Source organism: Xiphophorus maculatus, chromosome 9, assembly GCF_002775205.1.
Source record: "Xiphophorus maculatus strain JP 163 A chromosome 9, X_maculatus-5.0-male, whole genome shotgun sequence".
Lineage (NCBI taxonomy): Eukaryota > Metazoa > Chordata > Actinopteri > Cyprinodontiformes > Poeciliidae > Xiphophorus > Xiphophorus maculatus.
The window spans coordinates 11,809,851-11,831,759 of record NC_036451.1 but is presented as its reverse complement, the minus strand read 5'-3'; the positions used below and the strand labels follow the sequence as shown (position 1 = coordinate 11,831,759).

General features: G+C 37.8%; 1 protein-coding gene across 1 annotated transcript in view; it reads left to right on the top strand.

The window, feature by feature from the left end:
* The window catches only part of LOC102232348 (TSC22 domain family protein 2-like), a 43,123-nt gene extending 27,583 nt beyond the window's left edge, over positions 1-15,540 (top strand). Inside the window, exons 2-3 of the mRNA XM_014469241.2 lie at positions 12,898-12,949; positions 13,291-15,540. Of these exons, the coding sequence (XP_014324727.1) occupies positions 12,898-12,949; positions 13,291-13,581 (343 nt within the window). The 3' untranslated portion in view covers positions 13,582-15,540. The remainder of the gene's footprint in view (positions 1-12,897; positions 12,950-13,290) is intronic.
* Positions 15,541-21,909: the final 6,369 nt, after the last annotated feature.

The following is a 21,909-nucleotide window of genomic DNA, read 5'->3' as shown; positions in this document are numbered from 1 at the left end:
TGGAATAATTTGGTCATTAGCAGGACTCTGGAGAAGTTATATACACAAAAAGGAGGCAATTAAGCCATTTCATTCCGGTGTTTTGTACCTGTGGCACATCTAAAAACTTCAGGACACTGGCCCTTGAAGCCTGGAGTTTGACACCTCTGCTATAGTGAGTGATTGTTTGATTTTCATGGTAATGTTGAAATAAATCTCAAGGTTGGATTTATATCATTGATTAGTTAACCATTGCAGGAAGTGTCACTTTGATAAAAGAGTACCTCTGGTCTTCGGTGAAGCAAAATGTGTTTTATATTTCTAGTCATTCTGGGACAAATTATAACATTTACAACAACTCAGTAAAACAAAGCAGTGATTAGTGAATTTACTTGCATAAAACTACTCAATCCAGCAATCCTTTAAAATTGGTTTTAAACATTCAGCTGGTTTTCCTGCTTGTAAAAAAAATGTTCAAGGTAAACTTTACAGAGCTGTGTGCTGCAGAACATTGACTTTGCTTCTTGTCTTTGACTGCAGAGTTGGCTTTAGAATAAATGACTCATTAAAATTCCCAATTTTTCCAGACTCTCCTGCCTTGACTTTTAAATGATTGCTTTTCTCTCTGTGTGTCATTCTTGTCCTGCCACATAAATAGTTGGTACATATCTCTTGTCAAACCCTGTAGTTTGGTTTGCTCAAGGAGCTCAGGTCACAGCTGCTTTCTTGAACCAAGGTCTTTAAACTTGCATTGTCTAAATAGCTCAGCAGAGCTCCAGGAAACTCGAAGGTCCTGAGCTGCTGTGCGTGAGGTGTGGCAGAGATAAATCTGTCAAAGCTCAGATATAAAGACTTGGCCATAAATCAGGCCCGACAGTCACCGCTACAGTAGTGGATGGTTAACCCCATGTTAGTCGTTTTAACCCTGCCGGCTTTTGTGTTTTGTTTTTTTTCGGCCTCCGGGCATTGTGTATGTTTGTAACTCCCGATCTTGTAGACCACCCCTGCTCCTTCATGCATGACGAGACATCTACATCCAGCAGAACACCTGACAGGATTTTAAACCTAACACCCAACATGGACTCTCTTAAATTACGTCAGTTTCACCATTTCTGGCTTTTTTTTTTTTTTTAATGGGTAGTTTACAACTGTTTTTGGGCAGAATTGGTTTCAATACTTAAGTAAACTTGAAATATGTAAAAAAAAAAAAAAAAGTAAGCAAATTAACTGTTTGGAAACAAAAAATAAACTGAAAAAATTAATAGGGTTTTATATGTATGTGGATGGATGGCAGCTAATATAGGAATTATAACAGCTAATCTCTCTTGTCAGTTTTTGTTTTGGGACAGTCAAATACAAGAAATCAAAACATCGCTTCATGATGACTATAAAATGCAACAATCACTAAAAGATTTTGTCTTCGAAGATTTCATCTTCAAAAACGTATGTAGTCACACTAGAAAGGTGATGTGGAAATATTTGTTCAACAGCGTCTGACGTTGAGCATAGTGTACTGTGTAAACTTTCTAAAAATCCAGTCCAGGAGTAAAAGTTGCATCATGACAAACAAGTTGAGGCCGTCAGATACGATGTGTGTTCAGCTGCGTCATTTTTCAGTGTCGCCCTATGAGATAAGTCTGGACACCAGTGAGGAGAACTAATATTCTTTCCCATTTTGTGTTGGGTAAAAAAAGACAGTTCATGCTCAACCATAAATTAAAAGATCGTATAATAATATACTGTGGCGACACTTGACTAAACCCTTTGCTTGGAGACTAGTATCCAACAGAGACATATTATTTGCTGTCCTCCTCTAATGCTAGTGATGCTTGAAAAAAAATCTCTAATTATAACTTTGTTCCTGTGTAATTTAGCTCACTGGACTATTTAATTCGATCTGATTCCTTTGGGCTGTATGAGATTCTCACGCTATCAGGAGCTTTTTTTATAAAGCTACTTCAATGAAATATTTCTGTGATGGGTATTATAATATGTATAACATGCATTTAATGCTTTTAAATTTTATTGAGTTAAAAATGTCACTCTCAAGGGATCATTAAACAGAATACACTTTTTTTCCATCCTTCTTTTTAGAGTTGAGGCCTGTACTTGTGCTCCAAGAACAGATACAAGAACATAGTTCTGTCTGAACATTTCCTATTTCACAAGAACTCAAAACTGCAGAAGAGTCATCATAGATCTCTCCCATTGCAGCATCATATTTCTGTACACTTTAAATTTTGGACCATATTTGTCAGACTTCACACAGGAAAACGGATCCTGCTCACAACATTTCAAGATGTCTTTGTTCACGCTTTCAGAAATGCATTTTATTGTTGCATGTAAATCTTAAAAATCTGCTGTCAGTCTCTTCTCTGTCCCTATTTTTCAGTTCTCATTAATCTCACTCAAATTCCTGTATGTCTTAAGCCATCGCAGTCTACATGTGTTTCTCTTTCCTCCCATGTTTCTCCTCCTTTTTGTCTTCGCTGTTCTTCATAAATGCAGGAACCCATCCATTGCTTTCTATCAGGCTTTCCGGCTTAGCAGATTACGGGGTCAAAGCCCATCAGCGATAGCTATGAGCTCGGGTGTGTTTACACACACGTGTGTGGCCTGAACTGGCTGGCTAAACCAGACCCTGCACTACTTTCACCCCTTTACAACAAAATTTCCATCCTAAGGAGTATCTCAGTCATTAGGGAAGCCATTGTTTCTTCATTTAAGGAGACTTGAATATCTTTTTTCAGTCCAACTAGCTTAAACTTTTCTCTTTGACATCTTAATTTAAAAAAACAGGAAAACTATTTCAATATTCAAAAATAATAATTAGGTTTTTAAGGATAATTTACATTCTTTGAAATTAGATGTCAACATGACATCTAATTTCACATGTTATAAATGTTAGATATAAAGGGCAGAGTTTCTGAAAACATGTTAAAAATAATCTGTGTAACACATTTTTTCACTATATTTAGAACATACTTTAAATGCTGTCAAGCCAACATGCTTGACGGCATTTAAATTGGTCTTAAACATTCAGCTGGTTTTCCTGCTTGTAAAACCATATTTGCAACTTGATGTTTGAAAAATGCAGATTCCTAACTTTATCGTTCCTTATTGTATTGTAAGTTCAGGAGCTCTGAAAAAGCAAATTGCATTTACAAAGAAAGAAAAGCAATAGTGTCTGGAGTCATTTTTGTGCTCCGACGACAAAGCTGGTGGTTTGCACACTGGACTTGTGAACGCTATGCTTCCTAAGAACAAATTAGTTTTGGTTTGTATGATCGTCTTTTTCACTAATTCAATCAGGTGTTTTGATTGAGCCATAATACCCAAAGACTCAGTACTGGAGTGGCCTTTTTACTAAATGTATTTTGGTTACAAAAAAGCCCAAATTATATTTTACTTGTACTTGAGTAAAAATATATTGAAGTAGTGCTACTCCTGCTTGTGTACAACTTTTGGCTACGTCACCCACATCTGTTTATTACTCACTTCCAGTTTGTTATTCAGCGTGAACAGCAGCAACTCAAAAGCATGAAGATTCCTGTTTAATTATATCAGTTTAATCGGCAAAGGAACGCCTGTTGGTTATTACTTGGAAGTGGACTTCTGACTGGTCACAATTTGGTTCCAGTACCTCTCAGGCCAAATTGGCTTGCAAGAAAAATATATTGGAAAATGTTAATTTTTTTTCTGTAATTTAAATTCTTGAATATACAAATATTTGTGGCTAGCTTACTTCTTTAAACGCTAGTATCAATATTTTTTGTGCTTTTGATTCAGACTCATTCTTGACCAAACAGGACTAGTGAAAAGTTTTTTGATTAAAAGAAATCCTGTCCTGATTATTTCAATTTCAAGTCTCTAAGTTATTGTTGCTTCTGTAAAATTGTTCACAGTATAAGTTTTGCTTCAGTGTTCTGACACAGGACACTTTTATTGACAGTCTTAATTTAAAAGTTAAGATATTCCACTAGGTCTTAGTCTTTATTTTGCTGTGATTATATAGAAGCCTTATTCATCCCAACAATCCATCGATGTTTATGTAGGAGAAACAGTAGCAGTTGAGCAAGCGTGTGTGTGTCTGTCCTCTCAGCTAGAAAGACTGTTTGTTCCTCTTCCAGCTCTTGTTTGCCTTCAGGCTCTATAACAGAGCAGCTTTATTCAAAACTTTTCAACTAACCGCAGGTAAACCTGTGGGAGACGCCTCATTCCAACTTCCTTTGTCCTGGGCCAGCTCTCCTGCAAGGTTGGACTTGTTGGGAGTGAATGGGGCATTGCTCACAAACAGACTGAGGGCATGGAAGAGCATTCTTCTCAGTGATTGATTTGTGAGTAATTTAAAACTTGAATTCGGTTGTGGGCTTTCTCATCAAATATAATTAATTCAGGTTTCTCCAGCAGTGCGAGGATCAACATGTGCATGCCTTTGTCTTTACAGATTCACTTGCTAGTACTGTATATGCTACAACTGCACTCGTGTGAAATAGCTGAGCTGCTTTAAAGAATGGTAATTAAAGTGACCCAAGTTGTCTGAAAAAGTGCGACAGTAAGACTGCATGCTAAATAGTCATAGAGACATAGTTTAGAAGCAGCAAGTGCGGTGCCTTGCAGAACGTTTTGGAAGGTTAGAACCACAAGGTTCAATGTGTTTTATTGGGTATTTATGTAATAGACTGACGCACTGTCGTGCATAATTGTAGCACTACAGTAAAAGGATGCATAAATGTCACAGTTTATGATGAATAACAGTGTAAAGTTTTGGCCTGCATTTGTATTCAACACTACACAACATTAAGGTTTTTACCCAGCCTGCAGACTTTCAAGAAAGCCATCGCATGGAACCAAATAAGATAAATGTAGAAATCTCAAATTAGGGATTGACAACTAATTAAAATATAATTCTGATGCTTTGTGTCCATCTTTCCAATAATTATAAAAGTATCATTCAAAACTTCATTTAATCAACTTAGCTAACATCCACATTTTTTTCTTTTCTCCACTCTTGAGCCTATCAGAGCCAAGGTAAATGACTGCCGCTCCTGGATTGGCTGCAATGCAAACGCCATCCTATAGCATGTCAGCCAGCATTGTGCCAAGATATTTCAGCTCCCCAAGCTGCTTTCTGTCAAATAGTTTAGATATGCTGTACGGAAAAATATGAGACAAGCCAAGTTTAGCTTTGAACAGAAAAATCTGAAAATATTAAACTGCGAATAGACGTGCACCGAAAGAACAAAGAGTTTTTATCACAGTTTTCGCTCGATTTAACAATAAATGATGTGATGTTGCCCATTGCTACCCAACTTACTCTAGGAAACTGGCTCACTAAAATAGACAAAAGAAACAGTAAGTTGTGACTGTTTCTTTTGTCAAAATATTTTTGATGTTATTATACTCATTACCTACAAATACTATTTATTTTTTTTCTTCACATCTCTCTCCCTGTGTCTTGAACCTTGAAGACCTACTGAATATTATGTGCGTGTTAATAATATTACTTATATTCTGAACAACGGCTTTTTTTAATGAAAGTATTATTTTCAAGTTAAAACTTGTGAATTTGTATGATAATAAACGAGATGGATTTATTTTTCCGAGGCTTGTCCCTTCAACAGATTGACAACCTCTGATTTTCCATAAAAGTGCCTGGGATACATGATTGGATGCATGCTATCCTAAAATCCTAAATGGTTATTTGACCCTACACATTAGGACTTTTATCTCTGGTAACAGATTAAATTTTGACTTCAAAGAATGACTTCATTTTCTAAGTTATAGTCTGCATTGGTAAACACTCCAGGGAAGCATTAGCTTGCTGAATGGATTTGTTGTAAAGGGGGTCAATTGTCCCAATATTCAGCAGCAGAAACCCTTTTACTGCCTTCTTTCTACAATAATCAACTTTATGACTGTGGATTTAGATTTTCTCTGAGTGAGCTTAATCAGTAGCCGTCACCCGAGTTCTAAAGCCTTATTTGATGCAGACCATGAATGTGGCCGCTATTTACGACACAGAAGCATTTACCTGTAGGTCGAGGAGCAAAGTTAGTGGACAAAAAGCTGAAGTTTCACATTTTTTATGCTGACAAGCCAGAACTCTGGTAGTTGGCTCCTTTATGAGCTAATCTGCAGCTTTTTAAAACTCCACTTTTTAGTCTGTGTGTATTTTATGAAGCGTTTATTTCATAGTTTCTTCTGCATTTGTTTAAACATTGTCAGTTGGAGTTGCTCTCGCTGCACACAAATGGAAAGCATGCCCGCAGTCAGGAACACTGTAATTGCTAACAGGCCCTGAGACATATCCTCAGAGGACCTAACCCATTTTTACTTTCGGGATCTCTCTGTTCAATAAGAGCCCAGTTTTGAACGGATTACTCGGCGGTTGTGTAGAAGACCCCCTCCAGCGAAATCTCTGACTGCAGAGCTTTGATGCATCTGGCGCAACATGACATGGAGCAGGGGTCTCGTTTCAGCTTTAACAAGCTTTTTCTGTGCAGACGGGAATTGATGGATGGCGATTTTAAGCATCAACGATAACTCCACTTGCTCAACACACAACATGTCTAAATGATAGTACTGTGTGGAGTTTTCACTCTGTCAGCTTCATCTCTGGAAATTGAAGTGACTTTTGACCTGCATTGCTCTAGGAAATTTCTGCCCAGCAGGGATTCTCCTCTTTTCAACACAACCATGTAAAAAAACAAAGCATTTTCATAAAGATATCCGACGTGTTTCCTGTACACTGTTAAAACCCAGCTTGAGATTTTTAAAAATCTCGTTTCAACATTAGCTAAGGTTGAAATGAGAAGGTTGAAGGTTGAAAATTTAGCACTCAACCTTAAGTTGAATTAATATTGTTAACACACGACAAATAAACATTTTTCCTCTCAAAAAAAAGGAATTTAATGCAAAACTTTGAACAAAATTCTATACATCTGTTGTGTTTTAACTGTTATCACATTTCTTTGACTCTGCCAGGATCAGTTTGACAGAATAGGTGTTAAGTGTGAATAATATTTATAAAAATTACTATTGTTGCAGTTTTTATTACAGTTAGGAATAATTGGTATGCACAAAGTTGGCCGCTGAATTGTTCTTAAAAATGTCTTGCAATTTCTTTTTTGTTGTTGTTTTTGTAAATTAACTGGATATTTGGCTGACTGTTACATTTTGAACTCGCTGCTGAAGTTTCATTTGCTATAAAAATTCAGCATTTGGTTGTCATTTGCTCATTTTCATGATCTAATGTCCAAAACATAGTAATACTAATGCTTATTTACAGATAATCAAATGCAGCCCACAGTGGATAAACAGATGTGATCTGCAGTTCATTGTTTTTCCAGCAAAAGCTCTCAGAGATAATATTGTGACTCAAACCGTAGAGAGAGAGAGAGGATAAACCCTTGATTTTGTGATAAATGCTTCACTGAATACAGAGGCTTGTTTGCAGTGAGCTGCCAGAACTTTCCTATTAAAGCCTCAAGTGTAACTCTATTACACTTAACACATTCCAGTGGGCTTTTAATCCAGAAGGAGTCAAAAAGTTGGCCCAAATCACTATGGCTTAAAAAAAGTGGTGGAATTGGATACAGAGGCACTTACTGTACTGTGCATTTGAAGATTTCTGTCTTTTTTTGTTGCAAGACTTTGATTATTAATGACACTTTCACCCATTTTTAATACTACTTAAAAGTGCAAACATTGAAACAAAATAATGTTAACACTACTGTTTCCCAGCTCTTCTCCATGATGTAGAAAATATCTAAAAAAAAACAAAAACAAAGTTGACCTCATATGCTGCGTATAAGGTTATAATGCATTGTCTATCTTGTTGAATATTACTACAGAAAGAGGTAATCATACCGATGGGCATACATGGTGGTGGCAGTGTGATGGTCGAGGGCTGCTTTGCTGGTTCAGGACATGGAGGACCTGCATGTAATTGCTGAAACCATAAATTGTGTTCTCTTATCAGAAAATACTGAAGGAAAATGTTCAACCATTAGTTTGTGATCAGTTTGTTTGGCTTAGGAGGCAAAATTCAAAGTAAATCAGTAAGTCCACCTCTGAAAGAATGTTTTGGAGTGGCCTAGTCAAAGTGCGCATTTAAATGGTTATTAAACAGGCTGTTCTTGCTTGAGAACCCTGAATTAAAATAATTTGGCAAAGAGGAGTGGACAGAGTTGACCAAAATTCTTCCACAGTGTTGTTGGAGACTAATTGCATGTCATCACACTTGTTGCCAGTTGTTTCCCCCAAGGGTGGCACAACCAGTTCTTGGGTTTAGGAGGCAATTACCTTTTATTCAGGTTATCTTTGCCTGGTGTTAAAATATGTTTGTCCTGAAACATTGTAAATGACAAAATAAGAAGACTAAGGGAAAAAAAGTACTCTTTCACTTTTCAATATTTAAGCTAACACCTCAAGAACTGCTATTTCAGGCTGGAGGACCCCCTGAGACCCCCCACTGTTCTGTTGGAGTTCGGTGATCATGTTACTCTGTAGCTCCTTTAGGGTTTCTCCAGGAGCAGCTGAGGTTGCTCAGAAGCCAACATAAAACTTCCCTACTGGTCATTATTTTAGCCCCTAATCAGCCTGAAATAACTGGGGCTTCCATAAACGGATTAAATGGACAGGAATGGGTAAAGTCTTATCTTTGCCGGTATGAAACCCCTTGTACTCCCATCATCTGCTTCTGCACTTACCGGAGTTGTCCATGTCTTACACATGCTGGTCTGCTTCCAGTGTGTCACATTGGGACACAGTTGCATGTCAGTTTAGTGATTCAGCTCCATCATGCAGCCTGAGGCCTTTTTCTGAGGAAGCTTGGTGACAGCAGACACACCTACCACCCATAACTGATTTGACTGTAGGAAAAATCACATTTTACTGCTGCATGTCCTAGTTTGTTCAGTCTTTGCTGTTTCTGGGTTAGTCATTATGTGGAGGACACTGAATATTAAAAAGATGGCATGTTGAAGGAGAGCAACAAACATTCAGCATCCATGATGCTGTAGCAGGCATGAAGTTTTTTGTGTTTTCTGTGGGTTTTAACTCAATGATGGAGATTGAAATGTAAAAAAAAAAGTGCCCTTTTACATCAAAATGAAGCATTTTTATTTCTAACAAGTTCCTGTTTTTATTTCTAGATAACTATAATAATTAAACACAAAACAAACTTTAATTTTTAGTTTTAAATGAGTAGGAAAAAGCTGCTGCTTATTAAGTCCTATCCCCAAGTAACTCATCTTTGTGCATAATACATGTAAGATAATAATAAAACATTTACAATCCCACTCACTTTGTACGGATATGGGGAGGTTAAAAAGTGAAATGTCTCTTGACCACAGCTTTTTGACCATTTAAATTTATTTCTTACAGTATTGTTTGGTTACTTAAGGGAAACTGTAGCAGACTTTGTTTTGTAAGCATCTCACATTTGAACAGCTTCAAGCATTTGAAGAGCTTCAAAAATAAACAGGAAAGTACTTGATAGATTAAAAAATATAACTTAAATTTATTTTATGAAACATGCAACTATCTATTGTCATAAAGCTTCAACCTTTCAAAAATAAGTTTCTAAACTTGAGTAGTTGTTCCTCTGTTGACCTGATGTAATTAATGCAGATAGATGTGAACATGTAGGATTTCCAGGCTTCTAAACTGCTGCTCCTTTGTTTTCAGATGGGATGGTCATTAGTTGAACAGAGTGTTGAGGGGTCGTCTCGGTAGAGTGATGGGGTCACGCTTTTGTTTACTTTTTCTGCTACTTAAAACAGAGAGATTCTCTGTAGCTCCTAATAAACAGTGAATAGAAAGAATCAAGATATTAAATGTTTCTATAAAAATGTTATGCATAAATTGGCTTGAATGATATCTTATAGAGAATTTTCATTAAATGGGAACTTCAGAGAAGTCATAACTGCTTTTCACTTTTTGTGTGCCTGCTGATTGGGACCTCTACTGCCCCCCTCTGGTGGAACTGCTGAACTGTGTGCTTTTAATCAATTTTTGCCAAAATAGAGCCGTTTGCATCTGTAAGAGAATAACAGTGAGTCGTCAGCCCCCATCCTCCAGTTATTGTTTTGAAATACGAAGAGAGGGGGGGAGATGTAAGCCCCAAGCCTTGATTTATTCAGCTGCCTCCCCCACAGTGCCTGTTTGTGGGCTTTAGGGATCGGGGACGTGTGCTGGTTCATCTGTGGTTTTAATAAAAAACACATTGTGTTTCTGAAACTATAAACCAATCATGTAAAGTAATGCTGTGGTTGAGAGGGATAGGAGATACTTTCCATGTGTATCATGAAGTGTGGCAGCACATAAAGATAGTGTAAAGGACGATTAAAGCAGACTTTGTGAATATAGTTAGCTAGCTGTGTGTTGTCCCAGCGTGAGGGCTGCTCAGCCACAGATGTTCGGGTCCTGAGGTGTCCTGAGCTGGAATGTGTCGCCTTGTCCTGGTGACTTTCCTGTGAGGAGAGAACCGGTGCAAATGTACGCTGCTGCAGACTGCAGGGAAGGTCCACGAGGAGGGTAACTCAGCAAGTGGTTCTTATATAAACCACCACATGTCTTCCTCATTGAGTTAAATGTACAATTTACTGTGTTTTTCTTGAACGCCAAATAGGAATGTTCTTTTCTCTCCTCCTAACATTTTCTGTAACTCCTTCTGGACACATCTCTAAGTTGCTTAACTTGTTAATCTGATTCAACCTGCATAGCTTTTGTGTTTTGTTATTGATGAAAACACATTCCAGCAAGACCTTGTGGACATTCCCTCTCGTTGCTTGTCCCAGATGTGTATGTGCCTACTTCAAAGGGAGGAATGTCTTCTGCTGCCACAAATCTTGATCGAGACACGTGAAATTCAGGACAAGGGACACATCTGAAAGTTGTTGGACACTGGCATTTGACACCACTGGTGTAGAGACAATGGCTGGGTAGGTTTAAATCAATTGACCTGGTTGAAACATTTTCTATTAGCTTTTATTTGTATAATTTCAAAAATGGCGATAAAGGAAAGAAGACCTAGGAAGAAGATGACCTAGAAACGAAAGTAATGCATTGTAGGAAGCAGAAAAAGCCTCCAGGTTGTAGTGGAAAATGGATAATTTGGTTACTAAAACAGTTTCAGCATGTCCGTTAACACAAAAAACAGGCTCAGCTTGACTAGCGCTGCCTCTACATGCAAATCATTGCCTCTTCTTTTTTTTTTCTTCTTAAATTATCACCGAGTCTTTAGAATGAGTCGTGCTGTACTTCTAAAAGCTTCTTGGCACACGGTGGCAGTGGATGTATTCCTTCAAGAGCCGAAGCGAGCAGGGAAGGAGGAGCGCATGGCTGGACTCCGCCTCCCTTCACTCTGACCATGTGATCCAGCGGGGGTTTAAGAAACTCTCGCTTCGTGTTCAAACCACACTCGTTCGTGTTTTGAACCTCGCTCGGTTGTAAACCTTTTAATAAAAAAAACTATCTGAAGAAGCAGAAACATGCGCTGCATGGTGAGTTACAGTCTTCCCTGCTCGCCGGGAACAACTTCTCCGCATTCAGGCAGGCTGATGCCGTACAGATCCAGATGCGTCAGGTAAATGATCCCGCTTTTACCTCCATGTGGTAAACTTTTTTACAATTATGTTTCAATCTCCTGTTACGCGTCTCTCACTCTCAGTCGGCTCCTGCCGCTCTCCGTTGAAGCCATCCACTTTGTGTGTTTGAACAGCAGCCTGGTTTGTGTCTGGTTGGGACACGTACTCCTAATTTTCGCTTAAAATGTGGCATCTGTTTGCTGTGTGGTTGTTATTTGCGGTCTGGGGGCTCCACGCGGAGCTGTACGTGCCCTTCTGCACGCGGGACGTAAATAGATAATGGATTCAATAGGAGACCATGCAACCCTCCCACCCCCTGTAAGCGTGAATACACATGAATTTAAACGTTATTCATAATGAAAGTGATCAAGGTTGTAGTTGTTGGATTGTATTTGAGATGTTTGCCCATAGCGTTACATTGTATTTTCTCTCATCATACTATTCAGATTTTTTCCTTGTTTTCCATTGGCTCTCTATTCACACCTATTCACGCCTCCACTACTAAAGGGTCCCTTGTGTTGCTATTGTGATTGAGGGGAAAAGTCGAAATGTGGTCTGTTTTTTATGAGGTAGAGCGAGGTCATGATGTGGTGTTTATACTTAGGCTCAAAAGAGGTGTTGCGCTTCAATTAAATGACCTGAAGACTTCCTGCTAATACTGTAATGCCTATTTACAGGGAATGGAAAATTATAGATTTAACAGATTTTTCCCCCTCACATATATAATCCATGCTTCATTATGGATTGAGGCTTGTCTCCAGACACATAGCTTTTGGATATTTACTTTATCTAGAAGTGCTTACTGCTGCAAAAAATACACTTAGATTTGTTTTTAATATTTTTTTTGTTGCCTGTAAATTTGCTGTTGTTTTCCTCCCTCCCCATAAATAAAAAAATATAAAAAAAATACAGCTTTTAGACTCGGTTTTGTCAGAGTTCAAAGGTTCATCATCCATTTAGGAGATTTTGTTTTAATCTAGAATGTCTGGACTGAGTAAGTTTTAGTTGGTGAACTCTTCACCTCTAGCCTCAATCTGTTGTTTTTCTTTTCGCTAAATTCTCCAGTGACACTGAAATATTTAAAAGTATTGTCACTACAAATATTAACTGCCTTGAGACTTGAAAAGTGACAAAATCTGCTGTTATTGTTCACATGTTGTAGCTTCTACTGCTTACCTGAAAAGGCCTCCAGATTTATGACTGTTGTTCCAGGAAGTGATTATGAAATGTTTTAATGTTAGTGAATATGAAATATTTGATAGGAATCTGAAGCTCATGATAAATGCTGAATAGTCGTCTTATCTCTCCATCTTTCTCTCCACAGTGCATCTGGTGCCAGCGTGGTCGCCATTGATAACAAGATTGAGCAGGCCATGGTAATTTTTCTTTATTTCTGCATTTCAACGCACAAACAAGGTCAGGCTGCACAGGTTTCCTGTTATGCCTCAACAATGATTTAATTTTCCATGAAAGCTTTTCCGCTGTTGACAAGTTGGATTATAAAACTGACTTTTGAGCTGCAGTTTGAACTGTTTCATCAATCGTCATTGATTAGAAACGATCTAAGATAAGTAATCACATGTAGAAGGTGCCTGTGCCGTTAACTTGTTTCTAAAAATAGATCAGACATCACTGCTTTATCTCAGATATCAGGAATGTGTTTTGTTTGTATTTGCTATATGCTAAATTGCTTTTTTTTTCTCTTTCTTCTTCTCAGGACTTGGTGAAGAGCCACCTGATGTACGCTGTCCGTGAGGAGGTGGAGGTGCTGAAGGAGCAGATCAAGGAGCTGTACGAGAGAAACTCTGTGCTGGAGCGCGAGAACGCCGTGCTGAAGTCGCTGGCTAACACGCAGCAGCTCAGCCAGCTGTCCAACCAGCTCAGCTGCCTTTCGTCGCCGCCGCTGCAGCTGCACCAGCCCCCGTTCATCAAAAACAGCACCCACTCCCTGGTTCACCACGAGGGGAGCCAGGGGGTCTCCTATCAGCCAAACATCACCTCGGCGTGAACCCCCTCACCCTCCCTTTTTTCCCCTTTAAACCCGTGTTTAAAGACACGCCTCCCACGGACGGGAGCAGAATGTCCTCGTTGGGGAAAGATGTCAACAAATTGTCCTCGCAGCCCTTTAAAGCAAAAGGCTCGGCTCTGGTCGGTGCATTTGCATGCATTGCTGCCATCGCAGGGCCCTCACACTGTTAAGACATTTACCAACACTTGAAGTCTTATTGTGTCCTGTGTTTGGCTGCGTGTGAGCCGTAAAACTGAATGTTGTCCTTGAGCAGGAGATGAGGGATGGGGGAGTTCACGAGCTTGGTGAGTTTAAACTGTGGGGACAAACAGTGCTGGAAGACGGTGTTGCAACAGCAGTCCTGCGAAGAAAAAGTCAAATGAGACTGAAACTGTCCTCCATGTGTCCACTTCCCCACAACACTCCAGGGCTGGAAGAGGAGAAGGCCAGACATGGCGCTGGTTGGAATCAGCAAAAAAAAGAAAACGTCCTCGTTGAGCGGAGGACAAGATCGGCTGTCTCTACTCCATCAGAGCGAGACGAAAACCTCCGCTTTTTAAAAATACATGTATGCTGCATCGAATGCTTGGTTTCTCAAAGCCTCTGTACTTTGACATTAATCGTAATAAATACTCTTTAGTTGTTCAGTTTTAGCAATTCATTTATTTATTTCAGGGCTGCTATTTTCATAATGTAAAATGAACAATGTCATGAAGTTACAAATTCAAAATGACTTTAGTTTTTTTGGGGTATTTTAACATCTGTCGGATATAACATCCTTTGGTTTTTCCAACGTGAATGAGTAGGCAATAAGTTCCTTGGTTGAAATTGTTCTCAAGAACTGGTAACACTAAAGATGAGATTTTATGAGGTGAAATCCAGGTTGAATGTATATTTTGTAAAGTATTAAAAACGAGGAGGGTTTGTACAGGACAATACCTGTTATGATATAGCATATGTGATGGGATGTTTCAATAAAGAAATTTTTAATTTACTTTTAGGCTTTTTTTTTTTTTTTTTGTCGAGACAAAAACAAAACTTTTGGGGTTTAGTGTTTTTGGGGGGAAGAGATGAAAAGCTGTGAAAATTGTTCAACCTACTTTGTAACCAAAGACTCAAACTGTGTTAAGTCATTATTTTCATTTTTATTAAATGCACGTTTTTTTTCTAACTCTCCTTCCTTTGTTTTTTTATTTTTTTATTTTGCGGGTTTGGATGTTCTGCATGATCTGTAACCAGACCACCTTCTTACCTCATTTTTTTAATTATTATTTTTTTAAAGTTCCAGCACTCTAGTTTTCTATCAAGTCTGTGAATGATTGTTAGACAATTTGAGAACAAGAACGGGAATTGTGAGCAGAAGGGGTGGAGTAAGTAAGTAAAATGTTTGACGCACATGGTTTGTGGCGGCAAAACAAAGAAAGGCTGGAGATGTATTTTGTTTAGCGATGAAGGGAGCAAACCTTGTGCGTAAGATGTAAGGAGTCCTCTTGTTCTCATGTTTGGAGGAACGTTGTTGGCGCGATTTCATCTGCAAAGTGCAGCACTTTGCATACAAAGACCAGAGAGCAATATCCGCGGAAACTGTTAAAACATTTCACACTTTAAAGCCGCTGGGCTTATTATGGGATGTCCTGTCTGTTTCACGTCTCTGTGCCTCTGGTGCCGATGCCTTCGGTCGGCGGGCCGCTCGGTCCATTTCTGTGGCTTAGAACCAAACCAAGCTGCTTGGTAAATGTACAATCAGACATCTTTATATATATATATAGCTTTCTTTCCCCTTTGCCCCCCTCTTATTTTTTTTATTCTTCATTTGAAGGAGACGCCGCGTACATGCCAGATTACTGTATGAAAGTGATCACTGAGCCTAGGAGAAAATATCAAAACAAATGCCCTTGTAATGTGCTGTTAAAGAAAATTTTAGTTTTCATTCAGAAATAAATGACTTGTTTTACCACATTGTGCTGTCGGTGTATTTATTAACACTTCAATTTTAACATACTGGAGTTTCTCTTGAATTTATCTCTGACGTCAGACGTGCTCTGACTGTAAACAGTGGGATGTGCAAACAAAAAATCAACTTTGGGTCAAATGTAAACATGATCGCAAGGACAAACCCTGCAGGTAAAGTTATGTTTTATTAGTCTTATTTAAAAACACCAAGAGGTTCATATTTTTTTCTGCAGTTTTGGAATTCTTTATTGTGAGGAATCTTGATCAGGATTTGTTCCCCCATTAGTTTCACATTTTCACCATAGAGCACTTTGCACCCAGAAAGCAGGCTTACAAATTCTGTATTTCCTATTAACGATTAGCAGGAGAACCCTTTAGCTTTAATCTGCTCTCTTGTGTAACAGGTTTTAGTTCTGGATTTAGCAGGTGCAGACATTTTCTACCTGTTGACTAAAACACTGAATATAAAATTGTAATAGAGAACAGACAAAAAAAAAACAAGATATAAAGACCCATAAAACATTAAAATACCCAGATCTTTTGCTAGAATTGAATCTTACATGATCTCTAGACTAAACATTAACTGCAATGTCTCCTTTTCAGGTTTTCTTTCTCTGTCCCTTCATCTCCAGCTATTCAAGGCCTTCCCCTCACAGACTGTTTCTGATGTAGCTTCCTGTTAGTCAGAACTTTTTCTCACCTGCTGCTGTCGCATACGTGCTTCCTTCTATTTTCAGAGCAGTCATTACCCAGGGATTTGTCATCTATATATATTTTGTTTTTTTGTTTTGAGCTTATGTCATCTAGATGTTATGTTCCTAGATGCCCTAACTCTAAAACTGTAACTATTCAATCATAAACTCCCCAAAAATTACATCACAGTCTTGTCACAACAATAAATAGAACTCAGAATATATATTTTTATGATCCCTACCTAACATTAAAATAATTATACCCTCAGAAGAGGTGAAGCCTTCTCTAAATTCCTCATAGCTGGATTCTGATAATGTTCCTGGGAATCTGATCTGATTGTTGGTTAGGAGGAATTTACTTGTTTTGCCCTGAAGGAAGTAGTTACCTGTTTTCCTTAGAGATGAGCGATATTCTTTTGTGGTTTTTTCCCCCTGTTGATACAGAGGAAGAAGGAAGATGACACCAGAACAGGCAGAGGTACGTGTAAAATCCTAGATGACGCCATCCTCAGCCACTTGTCAGCTACGTGTCGACTCGCACATAAATCAGAGTGTAAATACAAATCAGATTTCATATTTTTTTTCTTTTTTAATGAATTCTGGCTGGATGGCAGCTAATGTTAACACCTGGCTTTAACATATTTTATTAGGACTTTATGTGTTAGATCAAGACATAGTGAGTAACTATCACAGACAATAATTAATGAGTTTTGACATTTTACAAATAAGAATCTCAAAAGTGGATAAGTATAACAATAATCAGATAAAGCTTGGTTAAACAATTAACCAGATAAAGCTTCTGAGATCTACAATCAATTTTTCAAGAGAGACATGGTAAGATGGCAGCACTGTTTTAAGAATTACTTTATTCATCCCAGCAGGGAAATTATTTACAGCTATAAGCATTAATATTAAAGTATTTTCTTTTCTCTGATATGCTGGCGAAATCAGTTGCCTACAATCCACCAATGTTTAAATTCCTGTCAATATAAAAATCTGTTTCACAGAACAGCTCTGACAGCAAATGTCAGAGGTTTGCTGGAGAACATTAGGGAACAAATAGCAAACCGAATACCAATGAACACAGCAGACAGGTCATAGATACAGAGGGTGAGAGGTTCAAATCAGGTTTAGCTAATAAAACAACATCCCAAGTTTTGAATATTTCATAGAGCGCTGATCAACCATCATTTCAAAGCGGAAACAATATGCTACAAACCTACATAAACACACTAAGACATGTCTGACCACTTATACTGAGGGACTCGGCAATGAGACCATTAATCAGAGAAGCAGCCTGGCAGGTTCTGGTAACATTAGAAGAGCTGCAGAGATCCACAGCTCAGGTGAAGGAATCTGTTAACTACTCGTTGTGCGCTGCAAAATCTGGTAATTTGCAGCAAGCAAAATAAAATTAAATCAAATGAATGGTTTTAACTGAAATTAAATCTGTTTCTTGTATGCCTGTATGTGGAGTAAAGTTAATGTGGTGGTGGCAGCAGCAGGCTGTAGGTTTGCTTTTTTATCAACAGGGAGAGAAAAGCTGGTCATAATTGACTGATAAGATGCATGTGGGACAATACTGCAATAAAGAGGTTGCACACATCCACCCAGAGCTAGAATTGACTAGTTTAGATCAAGTCACTTTCATGTGTCAGAATGTCCCAGTCAAAGTCCAGATCTAATTTCAATTAAAAATGCACCTCCCTTTCAAATTTGAACTGTAAAAATACTTATGCAAGGCACAGCAACTGTAAGATATTTTTATAGGATAAAGTTTAATGTTGTACCTGAAATTGACTATTTGTTTTTTGCAACTTGTCATTGAATAGAAATATGTCCATTAGTATACAGTCAGACAGAAGAGCATGTTAGTGCTGGTGTTCAGAATATTCTGCCTCTAATTATCTGCATGTTTATGTTTGTGTGCAAGCAGATCCAACACTAAAGATGACCTTAATCATTCCCCTCTGTTAGCACTTATTACGTAGTTTTCTGTTATGAGCAAAAACTGTCATTACTGTCAGGAGGGTGGGAACATTTTCCCAAAACAATAAGTTTGTACAAAATGTACAGTTCTTTATAAAACAGTTCTACAGCCCTTACACTGGATCCCTGGAGCTCAGAGTACAGATATTAAAATACTTATTTTAGTTTATAAATTACTGAATGGTTTAGCAGCAAAACAGATTAAAAACCTGGTGTTGTATGAACCTTCCATACCACTCAGGTCTTCTGGTTCTAATTTACTTTTCATCCCCAGAACCAGAACCAAACATGAAGAAGCAGCATCTAGTTTTCATGCTCCATTAATCTCGAACAAGCGTACAGAAAACTACAAAACTGCTAAAAAACTGAGTTCCTTTAATCAATGCTAACAGCCATTTGTGTACAGTTGATTAATTGCAGCCAGAACATCATATAGTGTAGTTTGTTTTTCATCCTGTCCTCATTTCCTTTTACATTACCACTACAATGTAATGATTTTTTTTGCTGGTTTGTTGTTTTATTTTCCTACTATTCATATAAAGCACTTTGAATTGCCTTGTTGCATTCAAATACATATTGCTTAATTTTAGTTGCAGGCAGTGCAGAAGTGGCAATATTCTGAAATATTAGGTAAAAATCTGAAACTGTTCAATAAAAATGACTTAAAATCCACCCTAAATGCCAACCATTCCATTGTTTGTTGAATAGCTGTAATTTTAAAATGTAAAAATCATGAATCTATTTGCTCTTGAATATTGAAAAGATCAGCTTCCCTGGAATCCAGGCTCCTGTGTTTACAGGTGCCGTCATGTCATGTGAATCCAGTTTCCTCTCTCTCTCTTTTACAAAGTTACACTTAATCTCATCATCTTGCATTTAGATCCAATAAAAGGAGGAATGAGCCTCGAGGCTATTTTTGCGCCAGTGTTTCTACTGACCTATGGATGGCCTTCTAGTTTCTATGGATGATGTTTTGCTTATTTTATTGAGTTTGTTGCTGTTTTGCTTTGGAATGGCCCAGTAGACTTTTATTTTCACTGAGTTCTTTCCTTGTTCACATTTTCTGAGTTTGACTGATTAATTTAGTTTTTGTTACATAACATGGTGGAAGGGAGCCTCATAAAACCAGAACATTTTATTCTGCAGATGACATTTATTTGAAATAAATCCAGCTCAGTTTTTCTGACACACTCCTAAATTATAGATCCCATCTTGGCATAAAAGTGAAATCCAAAGCTCCATTTCAAACAAGCACTTGTTCGCCGTTAAATCCTGAGGCAGCATTCTGCATGGAGCAACAGGAAGAAGGAAAACTGAACTGTACAATGCGCTGAAAATTGATCCGTTCTGTAACTTGATTAAACAGCATGCTTTGCCTCATTTGGGGTTACGTAGACCTGGTTGTGTCAACCTTCCGCCACAAACACAACTGTGAAAGAGCAAACTCCAAGAGCAGCGCTATCAGGCTCTTAACAGCACGCTGTCATAAACTGGATCAGCCAGGCTTTGCGTCACAGTGGCAGACCTTCCTTTTCACATACTTTCCACAGATCAAGTGTGTTCATGCAGCGGCACTTCATAGTGATGAGTCACTTAGGCCCCATTAGCATTGTGCAAGATTAGGGGAGGGTGTTTTTAACGTCACTATGAGCAAAGTGCTTCAGTATATTTAATACTATGAATGAATGAATGTTTCACTGCCCTACAGCTTTATTGTCTCTTTGTCTCCACATGTTCTGGCTCCTGAAGCTCATTTTTCATATGTGACACATTAAACACCGCTGGCAGACAATGCAAATCTGTCTTTTGTGTATTATCAATTGATCTGGAGCAAAATATATAAAAGATTTATGGCATTGGTTTTCAGCCCAGAAAAAAATGATTTGTTACATAAGAATTTTAACACAGTTTCTGAGAGATTGCAAAGAGTGATTGTAAAGCAGTATGGAGTCTCTGGTTTCATGTAATGTCAGAAGACAATGGAAGGCTTAGTCAATCCACGAATTCGTCATATGTGCTGCTGACATTGTTCTGTGTTGTAAATACATGAGTTCATTTGTTTTTTATGCAAGCACAGTCACTCATTCGGTCATATGCAGTCTTGCCTAATAAACATCCTGTAAAAGAAATTACATCCACTTTCAGTTGTGTAATTATTCTTTATGTTCTTATATTAATTCTGACTTCAAGTGTATAAAAACACAGTGAAAACAATAATAATAATAATAATAATAATAATACAGACCTTTGGGCACTTAAATAACTTAAAAACAACATAATATGTAGGAGAAAACATAGGTTTCTGTATCCCTTCACAGCTGAAGGGATACAAAAACCCTTTAGCTGTGAGTTTGACAATGAGGAACAGCAAAAACAAAAACAAGTCTATGATTTAAACTAAAATGTGCAGATTCATCATACTGTGATGATTTAAAAATGTCTGCTGGAGCTCAAACATTTCATCCAGCTTTCACATTGTCAAAAGGACAACGTGAAAGCTGTCCTCTAATTATTTACTAGAAAAAACACCCCCAGAAAAGCAGCATGTGATTCAACATCATGGAAATGATGGGACGTTATACATTTCTGTTATTCTTCACCAGTGTCTCACTTTGTTATGGAGGATTTTATTGCAGCTCTTCTTTACAATATAGGTTAACTGCTTTCATGACCTGGTTTAAGTTCAAACTTTGGCCAAGATCTTCTGACAGCAATCATTACTACTCCACAGTTGGCATGAGATGTTTGTGCAATTGCTGCCATTTACTCTTATCACAAGATGTACTGTAAGATCATTGCTGATCATTGTTTATTTTTGACATTGCTCTAACACACCTGTATGTTTTTAGAGCTGCAAACTGCTTTTAGTATTTTAATTTAACTTTCCCCTCAGATACTATAGGACCAACAGGGATGTCTTGTTTGTCCACACAGCTTTTCTATTTTGATTTAGTTTAAAATAATGAGAGCGTGGAGCCTGTTGCGTGGTTTTTGAGGTTAGGTTAAAATAATTGTAGAGTGTGGTAAAGAACAGGTGGTTTTTAATATGTATCAATGCCCTAAAAACCCAAGAGTATGGCGTCTTTTTTCTATTGTAGCGGTATAATAAATATAAAGCGTTTGGTCCTTACACACTACTGCCATCTAATGATAGAAATACACTTTTTCTTAAGCCAAACAGTTTGGTCCAGTTCAGCACAATGGCGCCATCACGTGGACATAACATAGCAGTAACCTCTCTGATGTGAATTAAAAAACAAACAAACAAACAAACAAAAAGGAAACATGTTGACTTTTCTGTCTTCTCATAAATAATTAGATTGCAGTTTCTGGGAATGTTTTAACCAGAACAGAATTAGTGAATCTATAATATTCTTTTAAGAACACGAAGAAAGGTATACGTGGTTCGCAGTTGTTAGGACTTTTTTCTATGTGAATGAGAACAAGTGAAAAAAATCTGAGTTTTTGGATGTAGTGTAAAGAAATGTTGCAATATTTTTCGTTTTCACAATTTGACATTCAAAAGACAAACTAAAACAAAATGTATACATAGTGCAAAACAGCTCTGTTGCATCATGGAGTGTTTTTAAGTCAGCTTTTTCAACCTTGATAAATTAAATTGTTTTGTAAGAAGCATAAAAATACGTATGCTAATAGCTAAGTTATACCCCGTCATAAGTGTTATTTTGATGGA